Source organism: Apaloderma vittatum, unplaced genomic scaffold, assembly GCF_000703405.1.
Source record: "Apaloderma vittatum isolate BGI_N311 unplaced genomic scaffold, ASM70340v1 scaffold5521, whole genome shotgun sequence".
Classification (NCBI taxonomy): domain Eukaryota; kingdom Metazoa; phylum Chordata; class Aves; order Trogoniformes; family Trogonidae; genus Apaloderma; species Apaloderma vittatum.
Genome location: NW_009699470.1, coordinates 46,896 through 59,031, shown reverse-complemented (window position 1 = coordinate 59,031; position 12,136 = coordinate 46,896). Strand labels below are relative to the sequence as shown.

The 12,136-nt window shown below is 50.5% G+C and overlaps 1 protein-coding gene across 1 annotated transcript in view; it reads left to right on the top strand.

Annotated features, from left to right (window-relative positions):
* The window catches only part of SNX19 (sorting nexin 19), a gene marked incomplete at its 5' end in the record, with an annotated part of 17,370 nt that extends 6,352 nt beyond the window's left edge, over positions 1-11,018 (top strand). Inside the window, 4 exons of the mRNA XM_009878367.1 lie at positions 988-1,111; positions 9,095-9,279; positions 9,959-10,046; positions 10,720-11,018. Coding sequence (XP_009876669.1) covers positions 988-1,111; positions 9,095-9,279; positions 9,959-10,046; positions 10,720-10,855 — 533 coding nt within the window. The remainder of the gene's footprint in view (positions 1-987; positions 1,112-9,094; positions 9,280-9,958; positions 10,047-10,719) is intronic.
* Positions 11,019-12,136: the final 1,118 nt, after the last annotated feature.

Genomic DNA, 12,136 nt, shown 5'->3' with positions numbered 1-12,136 from the left:
TGAAAGAGAGGTGCCGGCGTCGGGAATCCCTCTGCCCTTGGTTTCTAGCAGCAAACAGCGTGTGAAGAGTCTTAGTGGTGCTCTGTGGGCAGAGAGTGGTTGGAAGATCCGGCGTCAGGGAAGGTGGGAGTAGGAGGAGCTCACTCTGCCAGCTGAGCTGACGCAGTAGCCTCAGGTTGGGATGTTGGCCTCGGAGTGATTGTCTCAGGCAGGTTTGTGGTAGAAGCTTGTTTGGCTTAATGCCTGTGATGCTTTGGGGCCAAATGTCTTAAAAGTGATTTTCTAGCAAGTAGAACATGTTGAAGCTGTAGGCTTTGACATCCTTCTGAAGGTCAGAGAAAGGTTTTTTTTTTTTTGTATCCCACTTCTGTGTCACTAGGGATGTGGGCATGTGTATGGTGGGGTTTTTTGTCTTAACTGATGCATCTGGTTTATCCAGATGTGGTTTATCCAGATGTGGCTCATCCGTCTTCCTGCGGTTGCTTAGAGCTGCCACACGATGGCAGCCTGCAGACACAGACGGACATCTCGCCCCTGGAGAACTGCACATCTGAAGAGGGAAAAATGGTGAAAACAAGGAAAATAGTCCTCAGCAGCTACCTTCCTTCCGGCTGCAGTTGCTGCCTTTGTCACCTGTTTTGGACACGTTGCTGTCCCTGTGCACGGACAACTCTCAGTTTAACTGAGGAGGAATTGAGCACTTGGAGCACGCAGAATCAGAGAATGTTAGGGGTTGCAAGGGACCTGGGAAGATCATCCGGTCCAACTCCTGGTGTGGTCCTTGCGTAGGGAGATTTGGGCTGCTGGGATGAAAGTGGAAATGGAAGAGAGAGAGGGGAGCAGAAGCCGGGTGCTAGGCTGGGGAGAAGAGCATCAAGCAGGCTTTTGGGCAAAAGAGTGAGTTTTGCATGATGATTTCCAGTAGGTTGGTTCAGGTGCTGATTTGCCTTTTTCAGCTGACCCTCCTCTTCTCCCTGGCAGACTCAGAGACAGCTTTGGCTGACCTGGCCCTGGATGTGCTTCGTCTGCTGCTGATGGATCACTGGAGCTGGCTGTGCACAGAGAATATGCAGAAGGTCTTCCACCTGCTTTTCGGGACCCTGGTTCAAAGGTAAGACTTGGGAACGGGACCTTCTTGCCTCGGGAAAGGGCAGGAGTGCCCAACTCATCGGCTCTCCGGGGACAGACTGGCCTCTCTTGACCTCCTGGTATGTCACTGCCCAGGGGCTCAGCTTGTCCTTAGTACAAAAAGAGAATAAACAGGCACAGGGAACAGTGATTTGTCAAGTAATAGCTTGGAGCGTGGCCTCGCAGGGCCTCTGCTCTCTCATCTGCGCCGGGCCAGTAGTGCCTGTGCCTCAGGCAGGGACTCACAGATGAGTTCCTTTCCAGCTGGTATGTACTGGCTGAGCTTTTCTAGGGCCGGTGCTGCTGTGTGGTGAGGCACTAGGCCAAGACACACAAACAGAGAGCGTTTCTGTTTGCTTGTGTAGGTCAGTGACTATCCCTAGCAAAGTGTATGGTCCGTCAGAGTGAACGGAAAGCCTTTCTGGAAGGACTTTGGCTCGGGGGAGTCTCAGAGCAGGGCTTTTCCCGATCCTACAGCCATTCTTCTCTCGTGGGCATTCAAGGCCGGTGTCAGAATGTGCCGGGCAGCACATTTTACCAGAGCAGGCAGTTTAAGCTGTCCTCAGCAGAGGTTGCCCAAGCGCTTTGAGGTCGGGCTGCTGGCCATTGCTCTCGAGTCCGTTTCCTTGGGTGGGAGGAGGTGGGTGTTGATCCCGTTTCTCAGAAATGGGCTCTGGTCTTTTGGGCAATGAGCTGGAACCTGACGCTTGTGTGTAAGCACAGAGATAGGAGAGCTTGGATGGGCACATCATCACCTCGTAATAGGTTGTGTCGTGGTCACCCAGGGAGCCTGCGGCACCCACACGTGGTGTTGGTATTTTCCACTAGAGAAGCTCTTGTAAGCACAGCCCATGCCTGGCTCAGGAAGGTGGAGGAGCTCCACAAGTCTGTCTGAGTACCCTTTAGAGGTGAAGAAAATACTCTAAGCTGTTCTGGGAGCTTGTGTTATTCAAGGCATCGTTTTTTCCCCACCTGTGACAACAGGCAGACAAACGTGGGGCAGCAGACAGGCACATGATCCTGTGCATCAAGTCATTGCTCTGACAACATTATTGGTGCTTATGAGACTTCCCTGTCCTGCTTCATTCACCTTTTTTTTGCATGAAGCATCCCACCACACTGCTCTTTCTCCTCTTCTCCGTAGCTGGAGCCAGGCACATTCTGTCTGCCCTGAGTGTCAATTCGGTGGCAGCCAAGGGGAGGAAGACTCTGTGACCGAAAAAGGTATTGTTAAGTAAAAGGGAGGCCGCGTGTGCAAAGCCTGCATCCGTTCAGATTTCATCCCATTATGTAACGGGGAGTGATCCTTTTTCAAGAAGAGGCGGAGGGAGCAGGAGACTTGCTGGGAGCCCAGATGACCCTGGGGCTGAGAATTGCTTCCAGCAGCCTCTCAGCACGCTGGGGCTGTGCCTGTAAACAAACCCGCTGTCCCCTCCAGCTCCGCACCCCTTCTCTGTCCAGCTCTTGTTTCCCTCTCACAGGCTGGAAATGCCGATCTCCTCTCTTTCCTGGGGAGGCTGCACCAGGGACCTGTTTGCAAAGGAGAGTAGATGGGGCTATTCTGGGCTCTGGTGGTGTTTGGTGGAAGAACTAAAAAGAATTTAGAGAGTCTTTATAGAGCCTTGTGAGTCAAAGCGGCGTTAAAAATACACTGCGAGCGCGCCAGCCACGCTGTGGCTGTGACCCTGCACCCTGATGGCCTGGTGGTCACTAGGTCAGGGGTCTGCTGGTGCCACCATGAGCCGGGGACAGCCACAACGCCAAAGTGACAACCACTGGGAACCAGCTTGCCGTGCTAGGGTTCTCCCAGGACCCATCTGCTTTCCTTTTGGGAAGGAAACACCCAGCAGAGCCTTAGAGGGATGGACCTTGGAGGATTTTAGGTGCAGCTCCAGGTCTGTGTGCTTTTCCGAGCTTCTTCCCCTGCATCGCCACAGAAAGCTGTGCCAGTGCAAACCACCGAGCAGAGGGAAGGTGTTTTGGCACATCCTGGCTGTCTGCAACCCGTAACCTGAGCGGGGCCGGGGCGCAGAGTTCGTGCTGGGTGTATAAAGGGAGCGTGTGGGGCTACGCGGGCGGCTTTGATGGTGTCGTGTTGCACTGAGTGTGAGTTAAAATTAAATGCAAATCACCCCTGCCTTACTCAAGAGCTCAGCACCGCTTGGCTTGATGTTCTCTTCAGTTTTCTCGAGGTTTGAGCCACTACAGAACTAGCACAGGAAAGGAAACTTGATTGGAGCTCAGGCCTGCTCTTGAGCTGAGTCTTGAGCCATGGTCTTGTGGGGAGCCTTGAGTGAGGGACACCGAGCTCTGGGGTGGGAGCAGAGGAGAGAAGGGGCACTGGGGCAGCACAAAGGGATTGTCTATTTAATGGGTCCTTGCACCCAGGCGCAGTGCTGGAGCCTGTCCATGTCAGGCCAAGTGTTGTGGGCACTTGTGCAACTGCTGGTGTGAGTCAAGGAGCTCCTGGCCTCAGGGAGTTACTTGCTGGGTGGGGGGTTTTCTGTTTTTTGGGGGTTTTTTGCCTCTTTTCTTTCTTGATCTCTCTGCCAACACAACTTTGGAGTTTGTATGTAGGAGAACCAATCTTATGGCATCTTCCTCCTCGTCTCTGGCTCTGGATGTGTGTCTTGTAGCTGCAAGGAACAGCAGAAGTCACAGGCCTGGGATATGTCAGCAATAAGGGATCTTCAGCACTGTGTGTGTCTCTGTGTCTATGTAAAGTAAATAAAAATCAACTTGGAAACTCGCCTCAATTCAGTTGTCTCCAAGCACCTGGAAATTTTGGATCTGGCTTTGAATCTCTGTCCCAAACCAAGTTTTTTTTTCCTCTTTTCTTCTAGAAGCAGCGTTCTTCCAAAACCAGCCCCTAGAATGAAGCAAGCACTCTGTGCTTTGATAACAATTGCAACATTATTTTAACTGCATCTCTCATTTCTATTGATTCCATTTCAGCCATTAGGTAAATACCAACGTTTTTCAAGAATTTAGGAAAAAAAAAAAAGCAGTGATGAAGACGACTTCATGTTTTCAATAGAGCAAGCAATGAAGAAAAGGTCTGAGAAATTCATGTCTGCTTGTTGGTTAGTTTTCCCGGGCTTGTGAAGGGTTAATGGTAGTGTTCTGTATATTTGGATTCTGAAGTGGGCTAATGAAGCAATCTGCTCTGAGCAGGGCCTGGCTGAGACAGCCTGGCCTCTCCCTGGGGCACTGCTGAGAGCTTAATTGGCTCAATAAATACTTGATGAAGATGTTATCAAAAGCCGGGATGCTTTGTTAAAAATCAAGGGGGTTTGGGGGGTGATTTTCTTAATCATGTAGCTTTCTCCCGTTTTCCTGAGCCCCACAGCATCACAGGGAGCTCTAACTTGAGAAAAATTAAAAACAAAGCTCAGTTAATTGACTGAGGGGAGACGACGTTGGAGTTGCAGCCCTGTGAGCTTCCACCACTTCTGTTTGCAGCAGGTGTGCTTTAGAGGGAGCAGGGAATGAAGTGATGCCCGAAATCCCAACACAGGGCTGTGGTTTCGTGTAGGTTTCGGGAGGGTATGATCTGGTTTCCCTCCTCTCTGCCCCACAGTAAAACAGCCTGCATAGCTGCTTCTCGCAGGGCTTCTTCCAGCTCGAGCTGTGGGGTACGGGACGTATCGTTCGTAGCGTGTACAGTTGTAAAACCTTTTATAGGGCAGCAGGAGAGGAACATTTCCAGTAAGGCAAGAAGGACAGTTTACTTCTTGCGTGCGTATCTTTGGCAAGAAGTTTAAAAGGACTCGGGCTGCTTTGTATTCTTTGATTTAGGGAGGACTTTTTTTTTTTTTCCTGTTTCCTTCCTCTGCAAAGATTTTACCAATGGCCTGGACAAGCATGAATTTGATCTGAGCGTGCCAGGCATCTTCTACACGTGTTTCTGCTGGCAGCTTCGTGTGGAAGGTGGACGTGGGCTCAAGCAGCAGGTGCTAAAAGCCGAGCCTGGGGGCGAAAGCTCTCTGTGTTTTCTCCATTCTAGCTGTTTCTTTGGTTTTTACAAGCTTTGCTCAGAAACATTTTGCAGTGAGAGCACTGAAGTGTTGCTCTTTCTGAGCCTCTGAGTTAAGGGCGTCCTTGTGGTTTGAGGCAGAAGTTGGGGAGGCATTTAGGAGACAAGGATTGTGAAGGGGAGGGGTGGTCTGGTGATTTAAGTACCAGCCTTTCTTGGTTTCATCAGTCAGATGCTTGAATGCTTTGTGCATTTCCAGATGTTGCCTTTTTCTTACATCTTTTTCACTACCTTGGTCTCGTGGGCCTTTTTTGAGGTTCTGGTTAGCTGTGCTGTGTTAACTGACCCTGGGGAAACGGAGGCCTCGTGCTGGGGTGGAAAGTAGTAGATGTTGTGCTGGACTTGCTACTGTTACACACAGCTCATGTATCTTTATGGAGCTATTTGTATTTTTTACAGCTAAAGCAGACTAGTAGAGGCATTTTTGTCTTTGTCTTCTACCGTGGTCTCCAGTTTGTATTTGTCTAAATCCTTAAAATCTTCAGGTTTGGAGTCATCACAATTGCTATTGCTTCAGAGTTTAATTACAATCAGCATATTTAACCATTCCTCAGCTTAGCAGTTTTTATCACCAACTTGAGAAAAGCAGAGGTTTACCAGTTTCTAGTAGACGGTTTTTAAATTTGTAGAGTACTGTATTTTCTAAATTTTTAAAATATTTTCTTTAACTTCCCACTTTGGGCCCATCCTTCTTTTCCAGAATTAAGCAAATCTAACCCATCCAACTTTTACTTGTTGCTGACTTGAGCTTTCTCTACCTGTGGGTGAACCTTTTGGATAGTCTACTTAGGCGGAGCCAGGTAAAACTGAGTCCAGACACTGTGTTTGGCCTGTTCTTGTCTCTTAGTCTGTCTTGACCACCTTAACAGCTCTTGTGGCTTCTGGGTGCCAGAGGAGGACTAAGATCCAGCTCCTTCAGCCCTTGTTTCTCATTCCCAGGGCATTTCTGCTGTTCCTGTCTTAATGAGCCCCTTCAGCTGACCTTGGAGTTCCAGCTTAAGCCCGTGGCATTACGTGGGCTCTTATTTAGCAGCCGTTTCATTCCTCCACCAGCAGCTATTTCCAACAGAGGACCCTTACAGCATGGGCAAGTTATGCACCTCCAGACTAACATCCAGAACTCCGTAGCCTGTGCAGTCTGTCTCTTTGCATCGGGTGTTATCGAAGCATCTGAACGTCTGAGCCCAGGAGGTCACTTAATTTCTATTTCTGGTCTCGGCTGAAGTGGAAGGAGATGGTTTGGTGATGGGTTTGTTTTTCTTTCTTATTAAGGCTCTTTCTTCATGAAATAGCTGAATAGAAATAGCAACTCATCAGCCATCCAAAAACGGGAAAAAAAAAAAGGTGGGTCTATCTGTGTGTCTTGCTGGATTTATCTCTACCTGAGGGCAAGCATCTGTGCACTTTGGATGTGAAACACAGATCTCAGATGCTTTTAATAGTACGAAATCATCTCTGATGTGCTGGTGAAGGGCAGCTTTGGACTAGCACCTCTTTGGAGTTCCTGTGTGAGAAGCGGGGACGGTTAATCCTGATCCTGGTGCAGCCAGCCTTGCCCGATGGGAAAGTCAGCGTGCCATGGGCCAGTTGCACAACTGCAGCACGTGCACACGTGATCGGATTTGTAGGTGTTGCTTCTAGGCCTTGTTGACTAGTTCTGGTGTCTTTAAGCAAATAAATGAGCTCGGACTGGCAGGTTGTTTGTATGGGGCCTTCCTACATCTGTCAGGTCTTGGTCTGCTGTTGAGCCGTCTGCAAATGTGTTCTGTCTTAAGTTCAGCTCTCACTCTACCCATTATTTACTTGATTTTTTGGCTATTTTAGGAGCGATCTTAAGACAAAGCTCATTCTTTGCTTTCTGCAACCTTTTAAAGGCTGGTCAGTGATTATTGCTGGGATGCCTTTCAAGTCAACGTTCAGTCTGATCTCCTGGGTGCCGAGTGGTGCTGTTTGCAGCTCTGTCCCCAAGCCTCGCAACTTCTGTTGCTTGTCAGATGTTTTCTCAATTAGGAGAGCAGGTTGTCTAAGAAAACATGTTAATGGAAAACCACAGTAATGAGAGCTCTTGCTCCTAGAAGAGTCACAGTTCAATGCTTCTATTTGGTTTGCTGTGGCTGGAGGGTTTAACATGACCTAGGGTGTTAAACTTCACTGATGGCTGGAGCTAAAAACCCTTTTAAGCAATTGTATTTCAAACGTGGCCTTTTCCCAGGTGAGACTGGGCTGTGACTTTTTGTCCTCTAAGACAGGTAGAAGCTGTGCTTTGGATCTCTTGTACCAGCATCAGGAGCATTGCTCCTGCTCCAGTAAGACCTTGCTCTGAGAAGCAACAGACCTTACTGCTACAGGAAGGATCATTTTTGGGTTTTTTTAACAGTGTTTGTGCTTGCAGCCGGCACTTCCCAGGTGTGCATCCTTCAAGACCTGCAGGCAGGCATCTTGTTTCGTGCTGAAGAGGGGAGCATCAAGCTGCAGCCCTGGCCCTGATAGTCTCTACCTGCCCTTCCTTTGCCCCTGGTTACCTTTAGGTGTTGCTATTCCTGACTCTCCGCTCGTGGTATCCTGGTCGTGCGGGGGGAAGAGTCGCCCTTGGCCCGAATGCCTCGCCTGAGAAGAATGCAGACAGTCTGGCAGAGCGCAGGTTAAATAAAGTTTGCCTTGGCAGGGCCCATGCTCTTGGATGTACTATGAGCTGCCGGGGCGTAGTGGTGACGGAATTGCAAGCACGAACGCCAGCTGCCAAGAGGAACGGGTCTCCTGGCCCTGCTTGTGGACTCCTCTCCTCTGGGACTCTTGAAGTACTGGCAAAATCCAAGCCTTTTCCCTACCCCAACCCTCTGCTGACGTCCCCTTCCCTGCTCTGGAGCCTCCCGTTGATGAGGATGGTCCCCATCCTGCTAAACCCATGAGGACCCTCCTGTTGGCATCAGGGATTTGTTTGCTGACCTCTCCTTTGGAATATTTTAAGCGAGTTGTGACTGACAGATGTTACTCTTGATATTACACGGGGAGGTGATTTCATGTCCGGGGAAAGAGGGTCCGGGGGATTGATTTGGGAACTTTCCCCAGCCAGCACTCGGGTGGTGCGGACACATCTCCCCCGTGCAGGCTGCAAACGCCTCCGAGCCCTTCTGTGGGGCGGCAGCGTCGGGATTTGCAGGTTGTTACCATATAAAGGGCAGAGCCTTGGCCCAGCGGGAGGGCTGACCAGCACTTCTGTTGGCAGGTACCGAACTTTCCTTTTTAATAGACGTGCGGCGCGGGGTTTTGGATGGGAGCAGCGATGCTTTCATGGCTTGCCAGCGGCGGATGCAGCGGGGCTGGACAGCAGGGAAGCAGAGGGATGAGAGGAGCACAAAGCAGCAGCGTTTTCATGCCTTGCCATCCTGGGAGCGGGCATGTTGGTCTCGAGGCGAAGCACTTCGGACACTGAGTAGCACAGGGACCGATGAGGGGAACACAGACCGTGCTTGTGTCCTTCCAGTCAGTCACAGGTTGTTGTGGGTTTTTTTAAAACACCAGTTTTGGTGGGTTTCCTCGCTGTCAGTTCTCATCTCCTTGTGCGTGGACATAATTTAGGAGATAAGAGCCGGTCCTGTCTCTTAGCTGTGCTCCCTTTAGGACCTGTTACTCATTTGGTTTCTTGTGGGCAGCAGAGCGATGGAGCTTTTCATAGCTTTTGCTTCCCCACTGTGACTTTGAGTTAGCGTTTCTGTCTGTAAAATGGAGAACACATGCGTACTCCTGGTGCACAGGGAAACTCAATTAATACTTAGAAAAATGTTTGACGTACGGACTTGGAAACTGCATGTTAACTTACCTTGCGAGCTGATTTATCCCCCCAGGGTCTCTGATGGGGAGAAAACTTCTCCGTTGGTACCAAGCCTGACTTTTTCTGACCTTTTTCGCTTTCTCTCCCTGTGCCTGCAGGTGGCTGGAAGTCCAGGTGGTGAACCTGACCTGCACACAGCGTTGGGTCCAGTATCTCCAGTTGCTGCAGGAATCCATCTGGCCTGGAGGAGTTCTACCAGCAGTGCCTAAACCAGCCAGGACAGAGGAACAGAAGAAAGCAGCAGCAGAGCAGGCCCTGCAGAGCCTGATGGGGATCTTGCCTAGTAAGTGTGGCCCAGACGTGGGGTGCTGGGGAAGGCTGGGGAACCCTCCGGTGCATTGGCAGCACCGGAAATGTGGTTAAACGTAGAGGTCGAGTCTGCTTGTGCCAAGGTGATGAGAAATGTTTGTGGCCTCAGGTACTGCACACAAAAAGCACAGCTTCCCAGTTCTGAGCAGTCTGTACAAGCATTCGGCGAGCAGTGTGGCTCACAGAAAGGGCTCTCTTGCTCGTTCCCAGCTGCAGAGTGGCCACATACTCTGTGCTTAGTGCTGGTGGTGCAGATCCTGCCGAGCCACCTCCAACAAGGTAGTAGCGCTCCTGAAAGCCAGTGCCATGCTGTGCTCCCGCCTGCTGGCAAAGGGTACCAGCACTGGGAAGATTCCTAAGGCCAAGCCTTTGGCTTCTTGCTCTAAAGAGTGGCTTTTCCACTGGACTGAAATCATCAGCCCAGCTGCACTGGATTTCCCCCTCTTGAAGTTTGACACGGGGACCTTTGGCATTAAAGCAGCTGCTGCCTAATCCATGTGAGCACAGTCTGAACTTTTAACTTGTTGCTGCAGTGCGAGGGGCCCTTGCTCTCCTTTGGGGATGAAAAAGCTCTACCAGGATGTGCCCATCCAGCCTGAGATGCTTCCCTGGGCATGTGTCGTTTTTAAAGCTTTGTCTTTTGATGTTGGCAGATGTGATCCAAGAAATCCTCGGAACCAGTAAGTGTCGGATGAGCTGGAATGTGGTGCTGGAATCCCTGGGCCAGCCTGTGATCAACAGGTACATGAGTTTTAGAGTCTTTTTGACCCCAATAGCCTTTGCCGCGGGGCCTGTACGCTATGCTCAGAGCTTCGCCGCGAGATGAGTGCTGGCAGCTACTTGGCACAGGACATGCCTAGCTGATTATCCTAGGCTTATCCTATCAAAGGGCATCTGGCTTGCTTCTAATGAAGGTGCGTGTCTAGGACCTTGGTATGGCTGGAGATTACTGAGCCAGTCTTGTTAATTATGTTACTAGGCCTGTGTAGTTTGTGGAGGTCAGGGGGCTGTCAGAGGAAAATAAAACGAATCCTGGTTTAGTTTGTTGTTTTTAGAGGAGCTGAGGGAGCTGCATGTATGAGTGGCAATGTTTGTCTGTATACCCATCGCTGTGCCTTTGGAAAACGATGGTTTTGTGATTAACTGTGGAAAAATGTATGTGCCACCTGGCTCCAGGAGATGCATTAGTGTTTTCTGTGCTGCTCAGTAGCTTCAAACACTCACTGGTTTGGGAAGTGGAAAAAAGTAAGAACCATCCCTTGAATCATGTCTTCTCTAGGGTATGAGATCTTTGGTTTTTCCCTGATGGCAGTCAGAACACTTCTTCCTTGCTTTGGCTTCTGCATGTCTGGAGCTGATCTCCCAGCTCTGTGGTGCCCTGACCAGCCTAAGCTTTGTCTTCTCTCCCTTTCAGGCACCTGGTTTTCTGCCTCTTGGACATTCTGCTGGAGTTCTTGGTTCTGAAGGGCTCCAGCGATGAGCTCGAGGCTGCAGCTGTTGTGCCGTCTGCCTCCAGAGGCCTGGACAAAGCAGGCATTTCAGCACGTTAACCAGGGCTGGGGTAGCCAGCAGCAGAGAAAAGAAGAGAAGCAGCCACAGGCATGGAAAGACTTGACTTTCAGTGTTTACTGAACATGTCTGGGAGCTTCTTGTAAAGAAATTTTCCAGCCAGCGCTAAATGAGGCTGCTTCCAGGCTTCTCTGATTTGGCTGGATGTTGGATTAAACCCAGTGTCAGGGGCTGAAGATGCTTTTCTGCTGTGCAGCATCTGTTCCGTTGCTGACCTGACAGAGAGCCTGGCACGAAGATGCCTGACCTCTGCTGAGATGGCCAGTCTGAGAAGGATATGCAGGCTGCTTACAAAATGTTTTTTCTCTTGCCCTACATTTCTGAACATCTCGAAGATCTCAAGGCAGGCAGCATGTTAAAATCTGCTTTAGTGGCCACGGGCTCCACCTGGCACTGGCACGTGGAGACGTGGTAGCTTGTTGATCGATGTTTCTTCGGACAGATGAAGGGAGGACCAAATGCTGTTCCTGCTCTCCATGCATTTGCCACACGATCCGTTTCACCAAGACAGGGAGAGAATAGAGTGTGGTGATAGCCCTGAAGTTAGTGTCAGGGACTCATCCCTACTGCCCCAATGTCTGGAAGGTGGAGGACAGTGCGGAAATCCAAGCTGCTGTCCTGCCTTAGGGAGAAGGATAAGTTGCCTCTTGTTGCCACCTCTCTGACATGATCTTGTTCTGTCATCTGCTGCTCGAACAGCAAGGTGCAAGCAGGGTAGGCTGTTGCTGGCTAAGAGCTGTCCCCATGCCAAAGAAGAACGGTAGCTTGGCTGGATTTGAGGATTACAGTTCACTTTGCCTGCTGAGTCACACTTTAGTCCCCGAGGCTGTCACCTGGAAGGCGCAGGAGAAGAGGAGCTGACCCACGTGTGACACACAGCAAGGAAATCGGCTCCCACAGCAAGCTCTGGAAGAGGAGTGAGCTCAGGAGCAATACCCGACGCAGACAGCCAGCGGGTTAGACCACGGCAGTGGCCTTGAGAGCACCACCTGAGCTCTGCTGTTGAGTGCTCTGTCCCTGTGCTTCGGTTCGCTGTGCTCGTTACTGCAGCAGCTGCACGCAGAGGGCTTGAGAAAGCTTGTCGGGTCGCGATGTCCGCTGTCACCCAGCACAGAACGGCATGTCCAGTTGGCAGCTGCTTTTCCGGGTCATCCAAGACTTGGAGTGGGTTTGTAAGCTTATGCTGCCCAGCTGTCAGGTTTGTCGCAGGGCAAACAGACGTGGAGGATATGGACACGGAAGTTATGCACCAACACACCGAT